This window comes from Bombyx mori, chromosome 24 (genome assembly GCF_030269925.1).
Source record: "Bombyx mori chromosome 24, ASM3026992v2".
NCBI classification, from domain to species: domain Eukaryota; kingdom Metazoa; phylum Arthropoda; class Insecta; order Lepidoptera; family Bombycidae; genus Bombyx; species Bombyx mori.
This window is the reverse complement of record NC_085130.1, coordinates 575,275-602,629: the sequence shown is the minus strand read 5'-3', so window position 1 is coordinate 602,629 and position 27,355 is coordinate 575,275. Positions and strand designations below refer to the sequence as shown.

At 46.1% G+C, this 27,355-nt stretch overlaps 1 protein-coding gene across 3 annotated transcripts; it reads right to left on the bottom strand.

Moving 5' to 3' along the window:
* Positions 1-37: 37 nt before the first annotated feature.
* Positions 38-27,346, bottom strand: LOC101736355 (putative serine protease K12H4.7). Of its 3 annotated transcripts, none has more exons than XM_038020079.2 (11): positions 27,240-27,346; positions 26,643-26,794; positions 25,707-25,882; positions 16,803-16,913; positions 14,533-14,666; positions 13,685-13,823; positions 12,513-12,661; positions 12,098-12,226; positions 2,500-2,632; positions 1,580-1,777; positions 38-216 (listed from the first exon to the last, which is right to left on the bottom strand). In XM_038020079.2, the coding sequence occupies exons 1-11, from the start codon at positions 27,241-27,243 to the stop codon at positions 60-62; spliced, it is 1,482 nt and encodes a 493-aa protein (XP_037876007.1). In that variant the 5' UTR covers positions 27,244-27,346; the 3' UTR covers positions 38-59. The 3 variants fall into 3 exon arrangements, with proteins under 3 accessions (XP_037876007.1, XP_037876006.1, XP_062531567.1); XM_038020078.2 differs by lacking the exon at positions 27,240-27,346 and adding an exon at positions 27,097-27,218; XM_062675583.1 differs by lacking the exon at positions 27,240-27,346 and adding an exon at positions 27,071-27,076.
* Positions 27,347-27,355: the final 9 nt, after the last annotated feature.

Below are 27,355 nucleotides of genomic sequence, written 5' to 3'. Positions count from 1 at the left end.
TTTTATTTCAAAATATCAAGCCACTCAAAACACAACCTTATCACCTCAACACATTTATTTTATATAAATGCCAGAACCGAGATCACAATGACCATAGAAGCGACCGCACGCAGTTCGCTCGCGCCGCTGTCTATGCCGGTCACAAAGCTCTGCATCCTCTGCAGCACTGCGACCTTCGTGCGCTCTAACTCCTCGGTCTCGCTGTCTCCCGTCGGCCTGGAAGTCATGTCACTAAACGTTAATTCAGCTCGACAATCTAATTTCGACCTAATTGTCCAGTAATTAAATACATTTGTCATTTTGGCAGCGGTAAGCCAACGTCAGCTTCGCGCACTGCCTACCAACCTTACCACCAGTAGAAGTATCCTCATATCCCATGCATCCCAGCCATCAGCTCCGAGCTGGGATATTTCTTTATGATGTTTTTTAATTTTATTTTATTTATTGCTTATTTAGGTGGACGAGCTCACGGCCCACATGATTTTAAGTGGTTACCGGAGTCCATAGACATCTACAACGTAAATGCTGCCACATATTAGGTCTTTTTTGCCACGCACCATCCGGCTATGGAATGAGCTCCCCTCCAGGGTGTTTCCCGAGCGCTATGACATGTCCTTCTTCAAAAGAGGCTTGTGGAGAGTATTAAGCGGTAGGCAGCGGCTTGGCTCTGCCCCTGGCATTGCTGAAGTCCATGGGCGACGGTAACCACTCACCATTAGGTGGGTCGGATGCTCGTCTGCATACAAGGGCAATAAAAAAAACACACACACTTGAGATATGAGTTCTAATGTCTCCGTTTTTAAAGTACAACGACTACCTCACCCTCCGAACTGAAACACATTACAGTTTCACGGCAGAAACAGGCAGGGTTGTGGTACCTACCCGTGCGGACTCACAATACGTCCTACCATCAGTAATTACTATGCAGGGTATGTGTGTCGAGAACAATGGAAACAAACGCCAGTAGACAGATATCGATTAACAAATATCTTTAAGAAAGGCGCTGACACGATCGGGCATCGAACCCGAAGCTCATGGGCCAGTAGTTAGCATCACTATCTGCGAGACGCAGCAGTCAATTAATTCGTAGCATACCTATTCTAGTTGTCTGATTTCCAAGAAGTAGTGACGTCAGGCTGGTGACGGTGAAAATAAACGATATATTGTGAACAGTCCGTGCATCCACATCACGTCTCGAGGGTGTGTGGTCGACATGGTTAATGAAACTAAGTGATACCGATTGTACGTGGCTATTTTTTTATTTTTATTGCCTAGATGAGTGGACGAGCTCACAGCCCACCTGGTGTTAAGTGGTTACCGGAGCCCATAGACATCTACAATGTAAATGCGCTACCCACCTTGAGATATAAGTTCTAAGGTCTCAGTATAGTTACAACAGCTGCCCCACCCTTCAAGCCGAAACGCATTACTGCTTCACGGTAGAAATAGGCAGGGTGGTGGTACCTACCCGTGCGGACTCACAAGAGGTCCTACCACCAGTATTTCTCAAATATCACAATAGTTGGTTTAATTATTTTATAATCTCAATCAAAAGCGTCATTGCTCATCAAAAGGATACCTGATAGCTCTGCAGTGGGAGATTTGAGGTACAACAAACACGGGCGCTAAATGGTGCTGATGGTCTACGTTAGGTCCCATAGGACTCCAGGGGTCGTGGCTCCCCATCACGGTGACTACTTTATCCGGAAGTCGCGACAAACCTCCGAACATCAAGTTGGTCCTTTCAATTCCTGCGCGTAGAAGGTTCTCATTGATGCTGTGAAGTGATATAAAATACAACTCTATCACTACATAGTATAAAACAAAGTAGCTTTCTCTGTCCCTATATCCCTATGTATGCTTAAATCTTTAAAACAACGCAACGGATTTTGATGCGGTTTTTTTTAATAGATAGAGTGATTGAAGAGGAAGGTTTATACGTATAATAACATCCATTAAATAGTGGAGAAATCAATAATAAATTACAGTTTCCGAAGCGAAGCGAGGGCGGGTCGCTAGTAATATTATAATTACGAAACAAATTTCATGATTAATTTGCGATCACAAAATTGTTACAAAATTTTTAAAATTATAAACATACTACGCTGGTACAAAAACTGATCTTCATTTGTGTAATTGTGTGTATTATGTAAACACGTTTGAATGGTCAGTGATCATCAGCTATGGCTGTGTTCACAATGCTTGTAATACTGCCTGCATAAAACATTTTCTTTTTTATTGCTTTTATGGGTAGACGAGCTCACAGCCCACCTGGTGTTAAGTGGTTACTGGAGCCCATATACATCTACAACGTAAATGCGCCACCCACCTCGAGATATAAGTTCTAAGATCTCAGTATACCTAGTTACAACAGCTGCCCTACCCTTCAGACCCTAGTATTTCATTAGAAAAATTGGTACCCGCCTGGGATTCGAACATCGGTGCATCGCTCAACACGAATGCACCGGACGTCCAAATGAAAACAAAATGTAATCTTACTTCAAAGCGAAGAAATCTCTGCACATTTGGTGGAAGTATTCGAGAGGTATTGTAGTCAGGAAGGGCTGGCGCGTGCTTGTCGTCGTCTGGTACCAACCGAACTCCACGCACGTTTGGTACGTCCAGAGACGCACTGCAATTAAAAACACGTAATGTGTAAAAGAGTGATTAAATATTATTAATGAACTAGCTGATCTGGCAGACTTCGTAGTGCCTCAATCGATGAATAAAATACCTAAGCTTTTGTATAAAATAAACTTGAAACATACAAAAGGAATCCGTCCGACGGGGGACACATCAAAGGAAAAACAAAATTGTTAGTTTTATTTAATTCCGAGCATTTTCATATTTATCTACCTTTTAAACCTTCTCTGGACTTCCACAAATAATCCAAGACCAAAATTAGCCAAATCGGTCCAGCCGTTCGCGAGTTTTAGCGAGACTAACGAACAGCAATTCATTTTTATTTATTATGTAGATTTCTATCTATTTCTTAGATTAATGAATTTCAAATAAGTTATTACTGTCTGTGTATTTCAAATAAGTTTTGTGTATTGGGGAGTCAAATTATCAACGTCAGCCTCACAGTTTGATACAATACGTACTGTGCATCAAGAAACTGAAGTTTAGCGTTGGTGATTGAAATCCAACAAGTGACACGCACTGGCTTTTTGTTTTCCAAAGAACGATTCATCACATTTTTGGGATGCCCTTTTTAGTGTTTACAAATCCACTTCTAATCCACCCTTCAAAGGAACTATTTCCTTTGCACAAGTAACAGTTATGATCTATATTTTTTATTATGTATATTTGAAGTCATAAAGTGAAATTGTTTCTTTAAGATCCAATAATATTATGTAGGAACCAATAAATTGCAGTAGGTTTTTTTTATTGCTTATATGGATGGACGACCTCACAAACCCACCTGGTGTTAAGTTAAGTGTTACTGGAGTCCATTGACATCTACAACGTAAATACGCCACCCATTTTGAGATATAAGTTCTAAGGTCTCAGTATACAACGGCTACCCCACCCTTCAAACCGAAACGCATTACTGCTTCACGGCAGGAATAGGCGGGGTGGTGGTACCTACCCGTGCGGACTCACAAGGGGTCCTACCACCAGTAAAATACATAGATTATGCATAGTAAGATGTGTTACTGTCTGTAACACCCCACCGAATGTAGTTCCGCCTTGTCGTGGCGGTGGGGCTTAAGCGTGCGTCCCTAAAATCGCGTGCAGAGGAATCTGTGTGGGACGCCGCGACCAAGAGAACTGCACCCAGCTCTCCTTGGCTGCCTCCGTATTCAACGGGTGCTGCCTTGAGAGAGAGCGAGGGGCTCTCTCCCCACGCCCTTTGCACTGGCAAAGGGAGGCATTCAGGGGATGAGGGGTTGGCTCTCGGGAGCCTGATGAGCTGGCGGCACTTTTGTGTCTTCCGGCTGCGGGTTGCCATGTCCCCGGCTTCGGCTACAGGGGAAAGCCTTCCAGATATGGGAGGTACCGGCTTGCCGGCGTGGCTCCACACCGCGTTGTGGGCGGCGGACAGGCTTCGGCCACCGTCGGCCAAACCGTAAACCCCAGTGATAGGGAACGGGGGCTCCTACCTTTACTGGTCGGAGCCGCGAGGACGTAAACCTCTTAAAAAATGCCCCAATCTCAAGCTCGACACCCGGCGATGGGATGTATGGCTGGAGGGTTTCCAGTCCCGAGGGTGTCGTAGATCCTAGGGGACCAAACCCCTGGTTAATAAAAAAGGAACACCTACATGACAATGGCCAATTGTGAAAAGTTAGTACCCCAGGAGGGTACCGCCCGCGAGTCGGGCGGAGAATCCCTCCGTGCTTCTACCTCGGTGGAAGCACGCTGCCCCACGTACTCTGGGGGGGGCAACAATTGCCAGGATGAAGGAGGCTGTGCGACGGGCAGCGGAATTCCCGTCGAACCGACGCGCTCCCTGATCGCCGGCTCGATGCGCTCTGCGCTCGCCAGTGATTCGGGTGCGATCATCCCCACCAAACCATCGGCGGGGAAAAAGAGGGGCCGAAGGAAGACCCCCGTAGTAACTTCCGACGACGGCGGTGCGTCATCCTCCAGCACTGAGGTGCCGGAAAAGACCATGGCCATCGAGGACGTGGCTCCGGTGATTTCGGGGCCTGCCGCGTCGAAAGACACGATGCCCGCACCCCAGCGGGCACCAGTAAGGAGGAGGGGTGCCGTGTCACCGGCGACATCGGTGGAGTCGATGTCGACGTCGGTTGCGTCTCTGGCTAGCGGGGACGAGACGTTTCGTGATCTCGACCTCGCGCTGGTCAATCTCGGTAAACTGCTGTCAACCGTGGCTGCCAAGGGCGCCCAACCAGGCAGCAGCTACCGGAAAAGGCTTCGGGAGGGAGCCGCTATGGTAAGGACGAGACTGATCCCCACCATGTCCAAGCTCTATGACTTGGTGGCGAGCCGGGAGGCTGAAAACAAAGGCCTCGTCGCACAGCTTGACTCCAGGGAGAGTCGCATCCCGGGGGACTCCTCGGCCTCGCGGGGAGAGACTTCCCTGTCGCCAGTGCCTACGCTGGCATGCTCTGGGCCCTCCGTGGGGACGATGGACACTAACGTGCCCTCGCAGGCTGCGATGAGTGTGGCGGCGCCTATGACAGCGCCCATCCCTGTGGCCCCTGTGACGCGAGCACTCACTCCCGTGCTCCCCCGACCCCCACGGAGAGTTGAGTTAAGGCCTGCGCCGCCTCCGTCGATACCGGCTGCCTCTGCATCCACACGGAGAGGAAGGGTAAGGCCTGCGCCAGCGCAGGCTGGCGACATCCGTTCGCCACTTGCGAAGATGGTGGACGAGTGGCCGGCGCTGCCACGGCCTAGGATTGCGGAGCCGCCTCTTTCGCCCCCGCGTGCTGCGGGGTCGCAGAGGCCAAACAATATGGCTGCTGGGATGGGGGGGGTGGATGACTGCCTCCCAAGCAGAGAGGAAATTGTGGCCTGCATCTCGCGGGCGGTGGCGGTTGAGGTCGGCAAGCACTTTGCCGGCCTCGAGGAGATGCTCCGCTCCTCAATTCGTTCCGGAGACTGCATCCCGGTGCCAACAGCCGCGGTCAGCCCGCGGGATCGGGCCGCCCGGCCGACCTCCGCTCCTACCCCACCTGCGAGAGTGGTTCGGCGTGGAGGCCGGAACCAGAACAACAGAGGTGTGAGAGACCAGAATCCCGCCCCACGGTCCCAACCACAGCCTCGTCCCCTTCCTCCTCCCCCATCAAGCATGGACGAGGGCTGGACGGAAGTGGTGAGGCGGGGCACCCAGGCATTGCGACAGACAGCGGCTCTGGCAGCTCCCCGGGGGGGTCGAGCGCCGACCGCTGCAGCCCGTAAAACAGCGCTAGCGGCCGTGGCTGCTCCCCGCGAGGGTCGAGCACCGGCCGCTGGCAAGAAGAAAAGCAAGAAGAAGAAGCCGCGTGCAGCGCGGTCGGCTGCCGTTGTAGTGACATTGCTGCCGGCCGCCGCCGAAAAGGGCCTTACCTATAATAATGTGATGGCCCGGGCGCGCGCGGCTGTAAATTTGGAAGAAATCGGGGCAGAAGAAGGCCTCCGTTTCCGGCAGACTGCCAATGGGGCGAAGCTGCTGGAGTGTCCCGGTGCCGACAGCTCTGGCATCGCAGAAAAACTAGTGGCGACGCTCCGCGTGGCGCTGCCGGAGGAAGAGGTGCGCGTGCACAGGCCGGTGAGGATGGCCGAGATTAGGATCACCGGCCTGGACGACTGCGCCACCAAAGAGGAGGTGGCAGCCGCGATAGCCGCCCAGGGTGGATGTGCTCCAGAGAGTGTGACCGTGGGTGAACTCCGCTCAGGGTACTCCGGGGCCAGGTCGGCGTGGGCGCGCTATCCGGTTGAGGCGGCTACCTTCTTGGCCACTCCTCCACCGGGAAGATCGACGGGGGATCCAGGGAGACTGCGAGTGGGCTGGATAGCAGCCCACGTGCGTCTTCAAGAACCGCGGGCCTGGAGATGCCTGCGCTGCTTTAGCACTGGACACGGCCTCGCCAGGTGCACCAGCACGGTTGACCGCAGTGGTCTCTGCTTCCGATGCGGCCAACCGGGTCATAAAGCGGCGTCCTGCACGGCCGCCCCGCACTGCGCTCTGTGCGCTGCAGCCGGGCGCGGGGCAAACCATCGGGCAGGAGGCAAAGCGTGCTTCCCGTCCGGTGATAATACCGAACGCAACCGGCGTCGCAAGGCAAAGCGCCGGCAGAAGAGAAAGTTGGCCAGAGGAGCACTGGCCAACGTTGTAATCCCCGCTGCGGCGCCGGTGCCGGAGGGCGGGGGCAGCGGTGAAGGGGAGGGAGCGATGGATGTGGTTCAACAGTAATGGACCACATCTATCGTTTCCTCCAAGGAAACCTGAATCACTCCGCCAGAGCTCAGGACATGCTGTCTCAGAGCATGGCGGAGTGGTCCATAGATGTGGCTGTGGTCGCCGAGCCGTACTTCGTTCCCCCGGCAAATGATTGCTGGTTCGGGGACGATGACGGCCTGGCGGCCATAGTCATAAGAAGAGACGCGGCGATCCCCCCCCTGGCGATGGTGACCAGGGGCCAAGGGTTCGTCGCGGTGCAGTTGGAAGGGACCGTCGTGATCGGGGCGTACTTCTCTCCGAACAGGCCTACTGTCGAGTTTGGGCATTTCCTGGGCGGGATCGGGGCGATTGCTCGCCGCCTTGCTCCCCGCCCAGTGATTCTCGCGGGGGACCTCAATGCGAAGTCTGTCGCATGGGGCTCCCCCCGCTCGGACGCTCGTGGTAGGCTACTGGAGAGGTGGGCGAACGCGGCCGGCCTCTGTTTGTTGAATAGAGGTTCGGTTGCGACGTGCGTGCGGTGGCAGGGCGAGTCTATTGTGGACGTTACGTTCGCAAGCCCGGCCATCGCACGCCGTATCCGCGACTGGAGAGTTTTGGAGGGGGCGGAGACACTGTCAGATCACCGATATATTCGGTTTGATCTCTCCGCCCGCTCCGCAGTCGCGGACGTCCACGGGGACCACCCCCGTGGTGCGTCCCGGTCATTCCCCAAGTGGGCACTGAAGCGCCTGAATAAGGAGCTCCTGATGGAAGCCTCTACGGTGGCGGCGTGGGCGCCCATGCGTCCACACCTGGTCGAGGTCGAGGGAGAGGCAGGGTGGTTCCGGGACACGATGCGTCGCATCTGTGATGCGTCGATGCCCCGGATCGGCCCTCGACTTCCTAATCGCCAGGCGTACTGGTGGTCGCCCGAAATTGCGCAACTCCGCGTGGAGTGCGTTCGGGCGAGGCGCGAGTGCGCCAGGCATCGCCGCCGCCGCCTGCCGCGGCGCAACGATCCGGTTGCGTTCGCGGCGGCAGAGGCCCGGCTGCACGGTGCATTTCGCGTCGCGCAGAGGGCATTGCAGCTGGCCATCAGAAGAGCCAAGAACCAACACATGGAGGGTCTCTTGGAGACGCTGGATGAGGATCCGTGGGGGCGGCCCTATCATATGGTGCGGAATAAAATGCGCCCATGGGCCCCCCCGATCACGGAGCGTCTCCAGCCTCAGCAGCTGCGGGACATCGTCTCGGCGCTGTTCCCGCAGGAGCGGGAAGGATTTGTCGCTCCCGCTATGGACGCGCCGCCGGAATACGACGGCGAAGTCCCTGCTGAGGTGCCCCGCATAACGGGGGCGGAGCTCCGTGTGGCCGTGCGCAAAATGTGCTCGAAAGACACTGCACCCGGCCCGGATGGCATCCATGGCCGGGTTTGGGCCTTGGCTCTTGGTGCCCTAGGGGACCGACTCTTGAGGCTTTACAACTCCTGCCTCGAGTCGGGACGGTTTCCTTCATCGTGGAGGACGGGCAGACTCGTGCTGTTGAGAAAGGAAGGGCGCCCGGCGGATACTGCCGCTGGGTACCGTCCCATCGTGTTGCTGGATGAGGTGGGCAAGCTGCTGGAACGCATTCTGGCGGCCCGCATCATTCAGCATCTGGTCAGGGTGGGACCCGATCTGTCGGCGGAGCAGTATGGCTTCCGAGAGGGCCGCTCAACAGTAGACGCGATCCTTCGCGTGCGGGCCCTCTCGGAGGAGGCCGTCTCCAGGGGTGGGGTGGCTTTGGCGGTGTCGCTCGACATCGCCAATGCGTTTAACACCCTGCCCTGGTCCGTGATAGGGGGGGCGCTGGAACGACATGGAGTGCCTCCCTACCTCCGCCGGCTGGTGGGTTCCTACTTGGAGGACAGATCGGTCACGTGTACCGGACACGGTGGGATCCTGCACCGGTTCCCGGTCGTGCGCGGTGTTCCACAGGGGTCGGTGCTCGGCCCTCTTTTGTGGAATATCGGGTATGACTGGGTGCTAAGGGGTGCCCTCCTCCCGGGCCTGAGCGTAATATGTTACGCAGACGACACGTTAGTCGTGGCCCGGGGGGGGAGTTTTGTTGAGTCTGCCCGTCTTGCTACCGCTGGGGTGGCGCATGTCGTCGGCAAAATCAGGAGATTGGGCCTCGACGTGGCGCTCAGTAAATCCGAGGCCATGTGGTTCCACAGGCCCCGGAGAGTGCCACCTGTCGATGCCCATATCGTGGTTGGAGGCGTCCGTATCGGGGTCGGGGTGCAGTTGAAGTACCTCGGCCTCATCCTGGACAGTCGTTGGACCTTCCGTGCTCACTTTCAGAACCTGGTCCCTCGTTTGTTGGGGGTGGCCGGCGCGTTAAGCCGGCTTCTGCCCAACGTCGGGGGGCCTGACCAGGTGACGCGCCGTCTCTATACGGGGGTGGTGCGATCAATGGCCCTATACGGGGCACCTGTGTGGGGCCAGTCCCTGGCCGCGGGGGTGGCGAAGCTGCTGCAACGGCCGCAACGCACCATCGCGGTCAGGGTCATCCGTGGTTATCGCACCATCTCCTTTGAGGCGGCGTGTGTACTGGCTGGGACGCCGCCTTGGATTCTGGAAGCGGAGGCGCTCGCTGCTGACTATCAGTGGCGGGCTGACCTTCGTGCCCGGGGCGTGGCGCGTCCCAGCCCCTGTGTGGTCAGAGCGCGGAGGGCTCAATCTCGGCGGTCCGTGCTGGAGTCATGGTCCAGACGGCTGGCTGATCCTTCGGCCGGTCGTAGGACCGTCGAGGCGATTCGCCCGGTCCTTGTGGATTGGGTGAATCGTGACAGAGGACGCCTCACTTTCCGGCTCACGCAGGTGCTCACTGGGCATGGTTGCTTCGGTGAGTTCCTGCACCGGATCGGAGCCGAGCCGACGGCAGAGTGCCACCATTGTGGTTGCGACTTGGACACGGCGGAGCACACGCTCGTTGCCTGCCCCGCATGGGAGGGGTGGCGCCGTGTCCTCGTCGCAAAAACAGGAAACGACTTGTCGTTGCCGAGTGTCGTGGCATCGATGCTCGGCGACGACGAGTCGTGGAAGGCGATGCTCGACTTCTGCGAGTGCACCATCTCGCAGAAGGAGGCGGCAGGGCGCGTGAGAGACGCACAATCCCGCCGCCGTCGAGCGGGGGCCAGGGAGGCGGATCTCGCCCAAGCCCTGGCCCTCTAAGTGTTTCGGGTCCCCCTCACATGTCGGTCTGGGGACCGGCGAGGGGGGCCTAAGAAGACGACGTGCAAGCTGCTCTGCACGCGTTTTACGCAAGAGCATCCGGGTGATGGAAGGCCGGCTATCCTCGACTCACGCTGGTTCTGGTCCAGCGGGATATTCCGTAGGATAGCTCACTCTAACCGGCGCCATCTAGGCGGGCTTCGGATAGCCTGCCGACCGAGAGGGCTGGTGGTCGTGGCGCCAACGACCGCCGGTCCGGCGTCCCGAGGGGGAGGGTGATGGGAGAGATGTGCTCCGCACTAAACGCTTCACTTTCCCCCCTCTGCCTCTTCATGAGTTCTGTCTCATGCGAGGTTTGGACGTTGGTTGTTGAGCGACAGGAGGTTTTAGTCAGTTCGACTCTGACATGCCCCGCCCTCCATCCCCAGTGGAGGGCGGAAGTCCGGCGATTGGTGAGAGGCAGAAAAGTAGCATTGTTCTTTATATATTTTGTGTTTTGATAATCATAAAAGATGCCACTATTAGTCTATTTGCTGGTAGTTGTTAGTCACGGTACGGTGTTGGCGCGTGTTGCAATCTGCAAATCAAATGGCGGGCCGAGATGGAACGCCTTTATTGTACACAGACGAAGAGAACATCAAACCGACTTAGTATCCAACATCTGCATACGATTTGTTAGTTTTTTGTTCATGTATGTGTACCTTGTTGACAGCGATATTGGTCTCTGTTTGTGTTTAAGTTTCATGTGACTTTATTGTTATCTTATTCTAAGAGATAATTACTGTTTTTTTTTCCTACCTAAGCTGATAGCCCTGAGAGGCTATTTCAGCGTAACCTTAACTAGTAGGTGAACTCACGGGGCTCAAACCTGACGACGTTGCAAACACGAATCTTAGGAAGAGCCGTGCTTCGCAGAATCTACCACCGGATCGGAAACGCGACCCACTGAGAACATCCGGCGAGAAACTCAGTGGAATGTGTCTGTAGGTTAATTTACTCGTCGAGCCCTTCATCGCGAGCGACGGGTTCGACGAGAACGATGACCGGTGCTTGAGGTACAATTACAGTTTGTAATTATATCTATAACACAAAGTTTTAATAAAAACGGGCTAACGCAATTGGTTTCTTATTTTGTACCTGCATATTCACATAGATAAATATATGTGGCGGACCTTCAAACAGACATTGAAAACATTTGTTAATCTTAAACTTCCGAACTTTGCACTAGGGATACCCATATAGAATTTCTTTCCAAGTTTCTTTGAACACATTTTGTAAGGTGATCGACAATATGATTTAGATGAAGTTAAGACATTGGGTTGCTCTTGGATCATATTTGCAGGTAATCTTAGTAATAAATTACAATAGAACATAATGACTACGAGCAAGCATTTGATTTATTTGAGCATACTCGTATTGTCTGTTCCGTGTAGCTGTGTGTCAGAACTTGAATTGTCTCCGTCACTAACAATTAACATGTCATTTACAATGCAAATGTTCCTTTTAACAAGCCTTTAGCTGCTGATTCTATTCTGCTCCGAAATTCATTAAAAATTGAATTAAATAAAAATAATAATCTTATCTTATACCTTTAAACGAGCAATTCTTGTATATTAATATATATAATCTGAACCTCAGAAACGGCTCCAACGATTTTCATAAAATTTAGTATACAGGAGATTTCGGGGGCGATAAATCGATCTAGCTACGATTTATTTTCAGAAAATGTTGTTTTATTCGTGTTTTCAATAATCAACTCTTCCCGACATCTATTGGCGAATAATAATACTATTTTTCTTAATTAAGGGCAACTAACCGCTTTAAAGACACAACAAGATGTATAAATCGGTCATCATCTAGTAAGAGCTAAAACATAACATTCATGAACTGCCTTCCCCACAACATAACTAATCATCGAAGTTGCTTAATCACCAATTTTATTTAGGTTAATAATAAACAAAGTGAATCATAAACTAAATACACAATAGTATTCTTGATCGAAGACAACTATTAATTTGTGTGAGGTAATGAATACGGGTTAACTAACTTGTGGTCTTCTCTGAGGTATAACTAGTGTTTCTGTGTGTAGCGACAACCTCACTGTATCTTGTCTCGATACATGGCTGTGTCCAGCTCTGTGCGGTTATCCAATTAGCCAAACGCTGCACCGGATTAGCTGTGGAATTAGGAATAAAAATCATAGTTCGTTTTTAAAATGAAGGCTTCATTCCTTGTGTTCGCTTTCATCTAAGATCACTAGATGTCGCTACTTCTATGTATTTAGTATGCAGTTCAATTCTCACTTATTCATTTAATACTACTTGATCACAGGCAAAGTTAAAATTAGTATGAATGATAAGTTTAGTTGTTAGTGAAAATAATAAATATTTGTTTGAAAACGGTTTAAGGATATTCGTAAAAGTTTGAAACAGCGCCATCTGTTATTCGGCTTTATCACTTACCGACACTAGTGTTTGTAATTACGCTGCAAGCGTTTGGTATGTCGCCTGGTACCGCATACTGTACCAAATATGCAAACGTTTCCGTAATTCCATACCAGAAAAATGTTGCTAGGTCTAGAGTAGAGCGCGCGTTGATTGGCGAACATGTCCTGAAAACAACATAATGCTACTAAAAATTGGCAAAGTAAAGTTATCCGTGATGGGCCATGAAGTCAGTGTCGGAACGTTACTTCGATAAGGCTATGCGTCACGATAATCGCCTTATCGTTGCCGCCGCTGACTCCTCGAATCCTGATCACGCAGGAGCAAGTCACCGTCGTCGCACTAGACACGTGCTTGTGGATCCATCAGATTCAATATCTCTTGCATTAGACGCCTTCAGCTCTAACACTAGGAGCAGGCTTAGGGGCCCCGGTAACCGTATTCGTCCAACTCGGCAAAGAGGTCGACGTGCAACCTAACCTAAGCATCAGCTCGCTGAGTTTCTCGTCGGATCTTCTCAGCGGGTCGCGATTCTGATCCGGTAGTAGATTCATTCGCAAAGCAGCTGCTCTTGAGTCGTTAGGCTTTTTTCGGAGGCGCACGGGCAGCTGTTAGCAAATCCAACCCTTCCTGGCTGAGCCTTTGCTCGTCCACCTGTCCTGGTGAAACTGGAAAGGCCACCGGGCCACCAATAATACTTCAATCATAAAAAAAAAGTCTTATCCTTTAGGCCACGACGACGTTTAAGAGCATACATTTTCAATTTAATTAAAAACTGTGATTACGAACAGCTATTATTCAGAGATATAACAGCTAAATACTATAAAATCCTACTACAAAAGTCAAAATAGTAAAATCAGTGATAATGAAGGATTATCTTGGAGCTCTGGGAATCATATTTATGTTACTTGTTTTTTTTTAAAACCAGTAGAGAAGTTATCAATAGAGAATTTTCGTGTCCTACTTATTGATAATCTTTGTTTGTTTGTTAAATTCAGATTTGCCAGTTTTTTGCAGTTTGCATAAAAAATTCAGAGTCCATATAAAATTTATTTTACAACTAAAAAGCCACTAGATTTTTAAACACACCGACGAACATATCAATGAAATATTTAGTGAATGTTTTTAATATTTTACGAATTGACTTTCAGAAGACTGATTCTTGAAGAATTCTTTAAAATATTATATACTTGAACATTTGCGACGCTTGTCCCGGTCCTTCGCTCGTGGTCAATAACAATGTCAGTTGTTGCACCGCTTCTTCTATGCTGGATAAGCAATTTTGTCCGCCTTGTACCTTGATGGCCTCTGTAATAACCTCCAGATATTCTGCAATCACATGAAACTTCAATAATAGTCACTATTGGATCACTCTATTTATTTTCTTGCATTGAGTTCGCGACCTACGTGTTGTCAGGCTGTTACCGGGGGTCATAGACAGCTACAACGTGACTACCGTCCCACCCAGCTTCAGACATGAGTTCGAAGACTCAATTGTATTGAATATCGGCTATCCCAGCCTTCAAACCAGAATACCTGACTTCGCGGCAGAAATAAGCAAGATCATGAGATATGCCATGCGCGCATATAATTACACTAGCGGCCCGCTCTGGCTCCGCTAGGGTCTTTAACAAAAATTTCAACGATATTTGACGTTGTTTTATTTTTTTAAATAAAATAACACTTATTGATTAGTTCGACATTTAGGTTATTTTTTTACACTTTGGGTTACATTATTGGAGTTTTAGTAAGGATCCCTAATTTTATTCAAAAAAGATTATATTATAGTCTATGTCACTCGGGAATAGTGTAGCTTCCAAACAGTGAAAATTTTTTTCAAATCGGTTCAGTAGTTTCGGAGCCTATTCAATACAAACAAACAAACAAATCTTTCCTCTTTATAATATTAGTATAGAAGTATAGATTACTTCAAAGTTGTTAATAATAACATGATATCTATATGACATGTGAACCTATGTAGAGGTCTCATGTCAAGTTATCTCGGGTCTTGAATCCCTACTAAAGTTGGTCTTCGTACCTGGAAAGTCTTCTTGAGCATGTAGCGGTCCACTATCAGAGAAGACTGCGTCCACTAGATGAGGATAAGCCAGTCGCATCCAAGTCGCCATGCTGCCCGCATACGAACACCCAACCAAAGCCACTTTCGCCTGCCTGAAAATGAGATTTGGTGGTTTGAGACACGCGGTGCATATCTCTGTACTGATCCCTAAAATTCTGATACCCTCGACCCGCTGACTAGACGGTCCGAGGTAGAAACTTTAGAGGAGAGTCAGTAGAGACAGTCAGTAGAGAGAGTCAACTGTCTTAGAGTAGGTACGTGTGCGGCTGCTGGGGTTGCTCTGAGAGTTACGTATCTCATCCTTATTGTATAAATCAAATAAAATAGTTCGTATCCTAAAAGTTTCTTTTTTAAAACGACCCCAGAGTAAATTCCCATAACAGTTTCTAATAGACCACAGGGAGGTTAGACTCGGCGGCTTGAACGCTTCCGTTGAGTACTACTTGTTGGTTAGTTGACTTATATCGTATAAAGGGAGTAGACCGAAATTGGAAAATAAATATCTAATGTTTATTCAGAAATAACTTAAATTTACAGTAAAAGTCGACACGTAATGGAAAACAAAGGAAATGAGATGACAAATCAACCCCGCAATGTAGTGGCGTACAACAGATACCTGCGTGTTCATTGCTGGCTTATGAAATTTTAATAAATTTTTTAATGCCCTTTTATATAGATGAGCACACGGCCTACTCGACGGTAAGTGGCTACCATCGCTAAGCCACTGCCTGACGAATTTTTAAAAGTAAATTAATAATATATTTTATTTCCATCGCTGCAGTCTGTTGTGGATTTATAAATGGTTACTTACTAAACCCTGTATACTAGCAGCGATAAAACATTACATTATTATTATATTTATATTACGTATTTCAATTACGTGCGTTTCAAAGAAGTCTTTACGCATTTAATATTTATATGAAACCACAAGCTTTAAGAATAATCGTTCAGTACAAGAGCACTGAGATCGAACTTATTTATTGACGTCAAATAGGATTGATAAGGCGGGCAACGTTTGAGTCACGTTGGACAATGTATCAAAGTGATGACGCTAATATCCCAGTCCGTTTTAACAGTTTATGTAATAGATTATTGTTAGAGGAATGTAAGTACTAACGAACGCTCTCTGACACTAGGTTGAGTCGAAATCTGAAGTATCTTCAAACCACGTGGAGGCAAGACTCTTGGAACATCCGAGGAAAAATAATAGAAAAATTATGAGAGTCAGAAATTATTTAAGGGTAGAGAAGGAGATGATCCGACGCTCTACGCAACCTGTGGCAATAAAAACTACAACATGCCCTCAACAACACGGAGATAGCTGTTGATATAAACTAGTATCGATTATAATAAGTATTAGTTTTATTAAATACTTGGTCAAAATTTTTACTTTTAAACTATCGTACTCAAGACAGTAAAAAAATAATAGGTTGATAGCTTTAATTTTGAAAAATACAATTTTTTTCTGCAATTCTTGTTCCATTTCCGTTCCAAAACGATAAATGTTTCGTATATATACAATATACATACAATTTTTATTTTTTTGTTTTATTTTATATAGAGCTTTATTTTATTATGAGCTCTCAATTGAGACTTTTTAATTTTGTAGAATTTTCACACCAAAATATTGTTAAATTAGCACAAGCGCCTGTGATTCCGTAAAATAAAATTAAAAATGGCCGCCGTTTTGCTTAAGTGGCATAAAAAAAATTCAAAGTGTGATATTTGTCGATATATCTAACTCTACTAAAATCTGAGGCACGAGTTCCCAAACACATTGTATTTATTTGCATATTATGTTTGTTTAAAACCGGGCCGACTATGTAAACCCTCGAAGCACAACACAGCCAGTGAAATAAGAGTTTTTTTTTATTGTTTAATTATTTATTTTTATTGCTTAGTTGGGTGCACGATCTCACAGCCCACTTGGTGTTAAGTGGTTATTGGATCCTATAGACATCTACAATGTAAATGCGCTACCCACCTTGAGATATAAGTTCTAAGGTCTCAGTATAGTTACAACGGCTGCCCCACCCTTCAAACCGAAACGCATTACTGCTTCACGGCAGAAATAGGCGGGGTGGTGGTACCTACCCGTGCGGACTCACAAGAGGTCCTACCACCAGTGATTACGCAAATTATAATTTTGCGGGTGTTGATTTTTATTACACGATGTTATTCCTTCACCGTGGAAGTCAATCGTGGACAAACGTGAGGAGTTTTGTAACCTGAATTGTCCTGCTTCGAAGGCGTCGCTCTTGACGTACTGTATGAACTGCGCCAGGTCCGCCAAGGCCTGGTCCACGGTCAAGAAGCGCAGGAACTCCAGCCCCGTATCTCTGTGAGGGAAACAATCAACATAAATAATACATCATTACATAGTATAAAACAAAGTCGCTTTCTCTGTCCCTATGTATGCTTAAATCTTTAAAACTACGCAACGGATTTTGATGCGATTTTTTTTAATAGATAGAGTGATTGAAGAGGAAGGTTTATATGTATAATAATATCCATTAAATAGTGGAGAAATCAATAATAAATTACAGTTTCCGAAGCGAAGCGAGGGCGGGTCGCTAGTTTGTAGTATAGTCATTTGCAAGGCGGACTCCGTTTCCACTTAGATCATATAGGTGACTTCCCTGCCGACTCTTGTAAATGAACATTCGAGTAAGGAAACACATTTTACTATAATCTTTCCTTGTTTTGTTTACTATACGCGAATATCCCGGTCGTAACAAGTACAAACACACAATGCGTGAATTGAAAACATCGGATGTAGCCTCTATATCAGACCCAGATCGCAGTTATGTATGTTATATTTTTTATTGCTGCGTTAGGTGGACGAACTTACGGCCCACCTGGTGTTAAGTGGTTACCGGAGCCCATAGACATCTACAACGTAAATGCTGCCAGCTACCTTAAGTTATGAGTTCTAAGTTCTCCATTTTTAAAGTACAATGACTACCCCATCCTTCGAACCGAAACACTTTACTGCTTCACGTCAGAAATAGGCAGGATGGTGGTGGAACCTACCTACGCAGACTCGCAAGAAGTATTAGTATTGACTGGTGTGACGGTATCAATATTTCTAACGAAATACGTACTTTGCAAATGTGTAATAAAATTATAATTTGCGTAATAATTACTAGTGGTAGAACTTCTTGTAAGCCTGCACGGGTACCACCATCCTGAGTAGTAATGCGTTCCAGCTTGAAGGTCGGAGCAGCCGTTGTATTATCAAATATGTAAAATCTCAGCCCGCCCTTACAAGACGGAAGCGTGACACGCAGGTCGTTCGGTCAACGAACAATTGACCCTATTAAAATTCTGACAATGCATGTGACGGAATTACTGACCAGGATCGTGTCATCGGCCGGTCACATCTGCTGATAGTGTTAACGATATCCTGTTTAATGATCTCGGCTTCGAGATTTGGTTTGTAGAGCTAATATAACGTGTACCGTATTACTACATAGATTGCAAGAAGCTCATGATTATAAGACGCACCCAAATATTTCAAGCTACAAATAAATAAATAAACCTGAATTATGTATTTAGGACCAACAAAATATTACTTGTAGAACAGTAAAATGTATTTTATTATCCGTCATTTTTTGCTTATTGTCATTTTAATTTGATGAGCGAAAAGCAACCGTCGCCGCGTCGTCCCACTCTATCGAATATAAGACGTATACAGACAAAACACGTCAAAATATGCGTTCTATTTTCGGTACAATACGGTAATTGCTCATAACAAATGTCAGTGTATATGAGTTAGCGCGTACAGTATGCTAAGTGCGAGTTTTTTAACGTCTCGATAGCTTAAAAGTTAACTCAAATTTGTATGGAGCTGGTACAGCGCCTCTAGCGGCAAACCAAGGGAAGCTGTTAACTTTTACGCTATCGAGAAGTTAAAAAACTCGCACTAAGTACACTGGTGCCAGCGTCTGGTGACGTCTGCGTAGTGACGCGCTACCCAACACGCGAGACGAGTCCGGCAATGACATATCGGCACCATCGACATGTTTACCCCCCATTACCACTTCCGAGGTTAAGGAGGCGATCGATAGCCTACAACCACGGAAAGCTCCCGGCTCCGACGGCATCCGCAACCGCGCGCTTAAATTGTTACCAGCCCAACTGATAACGATGTTGGCCACCATACTAAATGCTGCTATGACGAACTGCATCTTTCCCGCGGCGTGGAAAGAAGCGGACGTTATCGGCATACACAAGCCGGGCAAACCGAAAAATGAAACCGCGAGTTACCGCCCCATCAGTCTCCTTCCGGCGATAGGCAAACTATACGAACGGCTCCTTCGTAAACGCCTCTGGGACTTCGTATCCGCGAATAAAATTCTTATAGACGAGCAGTTTGGATTCCGCGCCAGACACTCGTGCGTCCATCAAGTGCACCGCCTCACGGAGCACATCTTACTAGGGCTGAACAGGCGGAAACCCATTCCGACAGGAGCCCTCTTCTTCGATATAGCGAAGGCGTTCGACAAAGTCTGGCACAACGGTTTGATATACAAACTGTATAACATGGGAGTGCCAGACAGACTCGTGCTCATCATACGAGACTACTTGTCGAACCGTTCGTTCCGATATCGAGTCGAGGGAACGCGTTCCCGGCCCCGTCACGTCACAGCCGGAGTCCCGCAAGGCTCCGCCCTCTCCCCGTTACTATTCAGTTTGTATATCAACGATATACCCCGGTCTCCGGAGACCCATCTGGCGCTCTTCGCCGATGACACCGCCATCTACTACTCGTGTAGGAAGAAGGCGTTGCTTCATCGACGACTTCAGACCGCAGCTACCACCATGGGACAGTGGTTCCGGAAGTGGCGCATCGACATTAACCCCACGAAAAGCACAGCGGTGCTCTTCAAAAGGGGTCGCCCTCCGAACACCATGCTGAGCATCCCCCTCCCGACTAGGCGCGTCAATAACCCCGCCCCCGCCGTTCGCCCAATCACGATGTTCGACCAGCCCATACCGTGGGCCCCGAAGGTCAAATATTTAGGCGTCACCCTCGACAGTAGGATGACATTCCGCCCCCACATCAAGACGGTACGCGACCGTGCCGCCTTCATTCTAGGACGTCTCTACCCGATGATATGTAGGCGAAGTAAAATGTCCCTTAGAAATAAGGTGACACTCTACAAAACTTGCATACGCCCCGTCATGACCTATGCAAGTGTAGTGTTCGCTCACGCGGCCCGCATACACTTAAAATCATTCCAAGTCATTCAATCCCGTTTTTGCAGGATAGCCGTCGGAGCCCCGTGGTTCGTCAGGAACGTCGACCTCCATGACGACCTGGACTTAGAGTCCACCAGTAAGTATATGCAGTCGGCGTCAATGCGCCACTTCGATAAAGCGGCACGACACGAGAACCCTCTCATCGTGGCCGCCGGTAACTACATTCCCGATCCTGCGGACAGAATGGAAAGCAGTCGACGTCGCCTAAAACACGTCATCTCGGATCCTCCCGATCCACTAACGGTGCTTCTAGGTACTTCAAGCACCGGTCACCGTTCTCGTCGAACCCGTCGCTTGCGACGAAGGGCTCGACGAGTAAATTAACTCCCAGACACAGCCCACTGAGTTTCTCGCCGGATCTTCTCAGTGGGTCGCGTTTCCGATCCGGTGGTAGATTCTGCGAAGCACGGCTCTTGCTAGGGTTCGTGTTAGCAACTTCATCAGGTTTGAGCCCCGTGAGCTCACCTACAAAAGTTAGGGTTACGCTGACATAGCCTCTCAAGGCTCTCAGCTTAGGTAGGAAAAAAAAAAAAAAAGACATGTTTAACGGCCGTCTGGTGTAGTGGTAAGTGACATGGTCACTACACAAGGGGGTCGCGGGTTCGAATCCCGCCAAGGGAAGATATTTGTATGATAAATATAAATGTCTTTTCCAGGGTTATGGATGTATATTAAATATATGTATGTGTATAATAAAAATCTTACATTTATTTCCGTTATCTGGTACCTGTAACACAAGTTCTTTACGAACTTATCACGGGACCAGTTAACGTGACGTGATTGTTAGTAAATATTTATTTATTTATAAAAAAAAAAAAAAAAACATGAAATTGTATTAAACTAGTGTTTAAGTAATCTCGGATGATTCTATATCACTGTCACGGTCGGGCTATGACGGGCTATATTGAGATGCTATTAATTGTTTACATAGCAACTTGTTATAGGTTTCAAATGGAGGATTGACATCAGGCAAGCGACCAGTCTTTCCTATGCAGCATGATAGGAAAACATCCTACATCGACCCCGTTTAATGTAGGATAAGAAGAAAAAGAACAACATTAGCAGATAGGCAGGTATATTCAGAGAGCCAACATTGACAGATAGGCAGGTATATTCAGAGAGCCATGAACCTGAAGCTGGTGTCTCGCCGCCTGGCTGGCATCTGTAGCCGGGCTTGGCGCCACTCACAGGGATTTCCAACAGAGATGACTCAAACGGAAAACTACAACGAGTTTTATTTCCAAACCGGCTATTCCTAGCCAACGCCGTCTAGTTAGTAGAATGTCTAACAACAGTATATATTCTACTGTTGATGATGTCGATCCACATGCAGTACAGTGGATGAGCGACCCACCGCGGTCACGCGTCAATGCAAATTAAATAAACAGAAAATTAACCTACATTGTTTCATTAAACGAATTAATGTCGATTAACATATCTTGAATAAAAAAGATGTGTGGTGTCGTGGGACACCGGATAGGAACGAAGTTCCTTATTATAAAAATATTAATTTTAAGTTCTATTCGAGGTATAAAGAAAATAAAACTGGAGGTTTAGCAACAACCCACGATCATTCGGTAACGTGCGAAATTATTGTGGTACACTTCATTCAGGGTTGTTTGCATAAGAGTTAGTGTATTGCGCAAACGAACGCTCTGAGATCGTGGTTAATGAATTATAAAAAAATATGTTACTTTTTGTACGTTATTACAAAGTTAAGTCGTACACTGTGTGCATTACTAATTTGTACGTTATTACAAAGTTAAGTTGTACATTGTGCATTACTAATAAAAATCTTACGTTACGGACGTTTTTTCCCGGTTAGGGTACCCCTCCGCATCGTCCCATAAGGAACTTCGTTCCAGAAACTGTTACGTTCTTGTAATTTTTTTTAAAGCAGCCTTTACTCTTACAAGAATAAGGCTTTAGTGGATCGCAGAACACGCCTTAGCCAACTTAGTATGCATAAGAATACGCCATCCCCATATTTTTCACAAATTAAAGTCAGCTTTGCGTAAAATTGAACGTTTTGTTCAGACAGTGAACGGAAAGCAAAATTAGGAAGAAAATATTATAATTTCCATAGCAATGTGCCCGAGGCTGTTCGAGAGATCAGTACAGAGTTGCAGTGGGCTTTCATCTAAATACCTCTAGTTCAGATATCGTCTTCTCGCATTAAAACTGTATAATCTCAAAATTTACTAATTTTACAGAAGAGTGTTTTAAAGGTTTAACATGTGATATTTTTAATATTAATTATCTTTGCAACATTTTTTTTTTACCACTTACATTATCTGTCTTTCAAAGTAAGATAAAATTATGTATTAATTATGTTATAGTAGTCAAAATATAGGTAAAAAAAAAAAACTAAAACTAAACTACGCTCTTTTTACAGTATTTATGAGAAAAATACTGGTGATACCAAATGATTCCGCATATTAACTCAATTTCGAATATTTTTGGAAATTGTACACTTATAATGCGAAAAGACGATATGTGAGTTTACAAGTGGAGCTGCAGAGGAGTGCGTCTGTAGAAGTGTAGTAAAGCAGCTTTTGTTAGATATAGATTGGATCTCTAAGTAGGAGAAGAGATCGTGATCACTACAGAGCTGCAAAAGACTCTGAGCTAGATGTAGCTGGGATATGTGAAGGACCACTGTGCGGGAAACAACTCGGAATCATTACGAAGCCGCAGAGCGTTGCAGCTCCCAGCTAGATTGGAATCTGAACAGAAACACTACAAACTATTAACTAAACTGTTTAAACGGCGATAGATATTTTGGCCGCTCTCCAAACGTGTCGATCGCAGTGCTCAATGCTCCATTGTCCCGCGGGTGTGGACCGGGTTTAATACACCCACATTCTATCATAAACAGTCCGACGTGTATAAACAGTAATATTTTTTGTTTATCTATCTATTTATATTATCGGATGGAGCGATTTGGCTAATTTTGGTGTTGAATTATATGTGGAAGTCCAGAGAAGGTTTGAAAGGTAGATAAATATGAAAATGCCCGGAATTAAATAAAAATAACAATGTTGTTTTTCCTTTGATGTGTCCCCCGTCGGACGGATTCCTTTTGTTTGTTTTAAGTATATTTTATACAAAAGTTTAGGTCTTTTATTTATCGATTAGGGCACTACAAAGTCTGCCGGGTCAACTAGTAAAAATATATATATTATGTTTTTTAATTTTTATACTACAGTTATCTTTTAATTAAAATCAGGCCAACTTGAAGCATGAACTTAAGTGTCTTTCTAAGCAATTGAACTGGCCTTAGAAGTAAGAGCAGTTATCTTACGGCTACTAATTACATAAAGTGTAATAGGCTATCCGGAAGACACGATGAGAGAAATTGATAACCATGGAAATATGATTATTTTATGATCTACAAAACATTTGAATCCAGTGGTACCCTAAAATCGAAAAACGTAATCCATAAATTAGCTGTAATGAATAAACATAAGACCTCATTTACACCGAACGCGAACGCAATGGCCCGAACATTCCGTATCTGGGGGATCATTTAGTCGTGGCTCGGAATCCGAATAGACTAATTAATGTTCGGTTTGTTGTAGATTGGCGTCGTTAGCGCTCGGCATGGGGCTCATTTACACTGTAGTGTAATTATACTGTTTTTATCTCTGCGACCAAGAAAAAATAGAAAGCAAAAACTCTTTATATTGGAGTAACAGCTAAGTCAAGGGTTATGGTGATTAATAGCTACGGTAATCGCTTATCACGGGGTAGGTTGCGAGATTACCTATACACAACAAATAATTTTGTAATTATTCTTGAATTTCATTTTAGCCTCTCCATTTTACTATCGCGCTACTGACCCCCGGGGTAGAGTTCAGAGTTCATCCCTACTATTTGAAGCCACTGCGCTGTGATGCTACGATTGCAGATATAAATTTTGTCATATTCCATCCGGTTCTGGAATAAACTTTCTTCCATGGCGCTTCCTGAGTACCATATCCTAGCCTATATACTAACGAGGCTAAAAAGAAAAGAGACCTTAGCGGTAGTTAGAGGTTTATCTGGATAAAAACATAGAAACAAAGAAATTAAAAACTATCAGCAAGCAAGAAAAAAAGGAGGAATACACCGTGCATTTCAAGATATTATCAAAATAAACCTAACTCTCATATTATACTCATATCTGTTCATAAAATAGTTATAACTACTGATACCATGCACCCCACGGTTTTTTTACAATAAAATCATTTTTTCTTACACTATTTTTAATTCAAATTTATTAAAATTTATTTTCAATTTTTTAGTTGGATTTTCTATAAGCTATCTATTGTTAGTTTTTTTAAACTATTATTTATTTCTCATTTTTTAGTAGAATTTCAATTTTTTCAATTTTTTTTTTAATATTCAATTGCCATCGGTCCTTAATAAGTATACCAAATTTCAAGTTAATCCGACGTTTTGAAGGGGGTCAAAATCATGCTTTTTTTATTGCCCTTGTTGGCAGATGAGTATACGGCCCACCTGATGGTGAGTGGTTACCGTCGCCCATGGGCTTCAGCAATTCCAGGGGCAGAGCCAAGCTGCTGCCTACCGAAGCGTTACATACTAAAATGATTCAAAAGATTCCATTACATACTAACATACATATGATACGTCTGAATCTAATAAAAGCGTATTAAAAACATATCAAATAACAAATAAGTGGTTCGACGGGGGTACGGCACGGTGTGAGCGGCAGTCGTCCTGGCATCGACTCAAACGAGCACATTAGTTCGGCACGCGGGCCCGGCTTCGATTCCCGTTAAACTATCATAATATTCGATGCCGCGAATATTAATTACTACAATTATGTCAGCTTCCTGGGTCGTTGTGGTTTAGTCGTCATATTTCACAAAGCTAATTAAAAGGTTTATTAAATAATGAAATAGGCTATTTTTTACTGGTGATAGGACCTCTTGTGAGTCTGCACAGGTAGGTACCACCACCCTGCCTATTTCTGCCGTGAAGCAGTAATGCGTTTAGGGTTGAACGATGGGGCAGCCGTTGTAATTATACTTGAGACCTTTAAATTTATATCTCAAGTTGCGTGGCGCATTTATGTCGTAGATGTCTACGTGCTCCAGTAACCACTTAGCACCAGGTGGGCTGTGAGCTCGTCCATTCATCTAAGCAATAAAAATAAAAATAAACTCCTTTCCTCTACCCTTGAATATTGAATTTCGACAGCGCTGCGCTAAGGCTCTGATGTCCATATTTAGCCTTCAGCCATAAATCCACAGTTACATCAAATGCAACGCTCGACGTTTATATAGAAGATGGATATTTTGCTAACATTAGACACTCCTCTTCCGTATTCCTCTAGTTACTTCTACTAGTAACTTTTGGTTCTTAGCTTCTTGCAAGCATGTGACTAGGAGATGTATGGAAATCGTAGTGCAAGGTAGAGACAGAAGAGATCGACCGAAGAAGACACAAATGGAGTGTGTGAATGACGATATGAGAGAGAGAGGAGTAAGTGTTGAGATGACGGCTGATAGAAGAGAATGGAAGAGAAAAATAGCAGTGCCGACCTCACCTAGTGGGATAAGGTGGAGAAAAAGAAGAAGATTAGATTCTTGATACTTAAAAATGACCTCCCGCTTTAAGCTATAACAGTCACATAATACAGTATAACACTATAACAGTATATAAGTCTTGCTTACATTTGTGTAATGGTCCTTTATCTTATCAAAGCTATGCGCTAAATGTTTTTGGGGCATAAATAAATAGGACCTCGGTATCAAAACGTGCCGAAAAAATTACCTGACTATCGACCTGAAATCTCTGTTGATATCAGAAGACCGTAGATAGAAAAGCCAAACTCTTGCTGATGATAAAATACTTACTCAGTTGGTCTGGTGAGTCCATAATATCGATGCTCGGTGTAGAAGAGTCCAGCTCTCGTGGCCTCCGCTAGTTCGTAAGCAAGACCGGACCTCACCCACCCCGGGGAGATCGCCCACTCACCCCCGACGAAGATAACAATGTTCTCGGACGCGAATTCATTGTTGTAGTAGTAACGCTGGGGAAATTATAATTCCTTTGGTTATTTCCAACAATATGATAGTGGTCTTTGAAGACAATTGTGAAGACAATTGTACTGGTGGTAGGGCTTTAGTGAGACTGCATGGATAGATAACACCGCCCTGCCCATTTCTGCCGTGAAGCAGTAATATGTCTCGGTTGGAAGGTTGGATCAGCCGATATATTATACATATAAGACTTAGAACTCATGTCTCAAAGTGGGTGGCGACACATAGTGATCTATGGACTCCAGTAACTACTGAACACCATTTAACAGTTGGGCTGTAAGCACGTTCACCGATCTTTTTTCTTCATCCCTACACTCTTGGCAGAGTGGTCGTGGCTGTCACACTTTACACATCTACGTAATCAAAGAACATAAATTAAAGTAAATTTCAATTTATTTTTCAAAAGACCGTAAAGTCCGTTTGGTGGTGATTAAAATGAGGCCAAATGATAGGTCTATTAACAACCAATCAAGGGTTCAGTTCCTGATATTCCAACTTCATCAGCAGACTAACTCGATGGTCACGTATTCCTGTACTGTCAGCAGGTGTAGACACTTACTAAGGTACATGATAAAATAAGAATTATAAGGATAAATGTGCTTAAAGATTCCATTCGGACATCATTAACTCATGACGCACGAGTCGAGTTTATATAAAGCAGGTAAAAGACGCGTGTTATTTTCATGGCGTAATTAGGAACAAGATTTGGCATGTGCGTGACCAGATTTGAATTGTCCGGTATTAGCTCACCATGGGAAACGTAGCAGTATTCGCTGCGTTGAAATGGTTGAGTCTGACATCGACCCATCCTTCAATGGGAACTCGTCCTGATCGAGACGCTGAAGGGCTCGGCTCCAAGGTCTTTAACGCCAGAACCGGAGACAAAATTAACAGAAGCAACCCTGTGAGATGAGAAAAGTTTCACTTAGCTTGGTAATTATTATAAAGATTAACCTCGCCGCTTGTAACCGACCGTGTGTGACTTCTGTTTCTGTATTCCTGTTATGATATGAATCATCTATCAGCTTGGTATATCCTCTCATCTATTATCCGTTCCAACTTTTGCTTCTACATTTAAAACAGTCCGTATTTGACATTCAGCGGAACGATTTGGTTTATACATTCCCACATTATGTTAATCCTTAATCGTGGAAGTCCGTCGTGAACGTGATGTAAGTACATATTTGTTTGGAAACATTGATACCTGCTTGCGGGATTTGAGCCCAGACAGAGGAGCACATCGGGCGCCTTATCCTTTATAAATCGATCTAAATAACGGTTCTTCCTAAGCGCCTCTTCGCTGTTATAACAAGGTTCCCGTGTCATAATAATAAAAAAAATACTTACACATATTTGTTTTTGAATAAACACAAGTCTTTACAATGATAAGTGGCCTATATAACTGATACAAGTTTTTATCTTAGCATAATTCTTTAATCAATTTTCTAATGATTAAGTAGTAC

Excerpts from the sequence above, each read along its gene's own strand:
- LOC101736355 (XM_038020078.2), bottom strand. The coding sequence starts at position 27,133 with ATGTGCTCCTCTGTCTGGGCTCAAATCCCGCAAGCAG. Across the intron at positions 26,795-27,096 it reads GGCTCAAATCCCGCAAGCAG|GGTTGCTTCTGTTAATTTTG; the intron begins GTATCAATGTTT and ends CTCATCTCACAG. Across the intron at positions 16,914-25,706 it reads GGACTCACCAGACCAACTGA|AGATACGGGGCTGGAGTTCC; the intron begins GTAAGTATTTTA and ends TTTCCCTCACAG.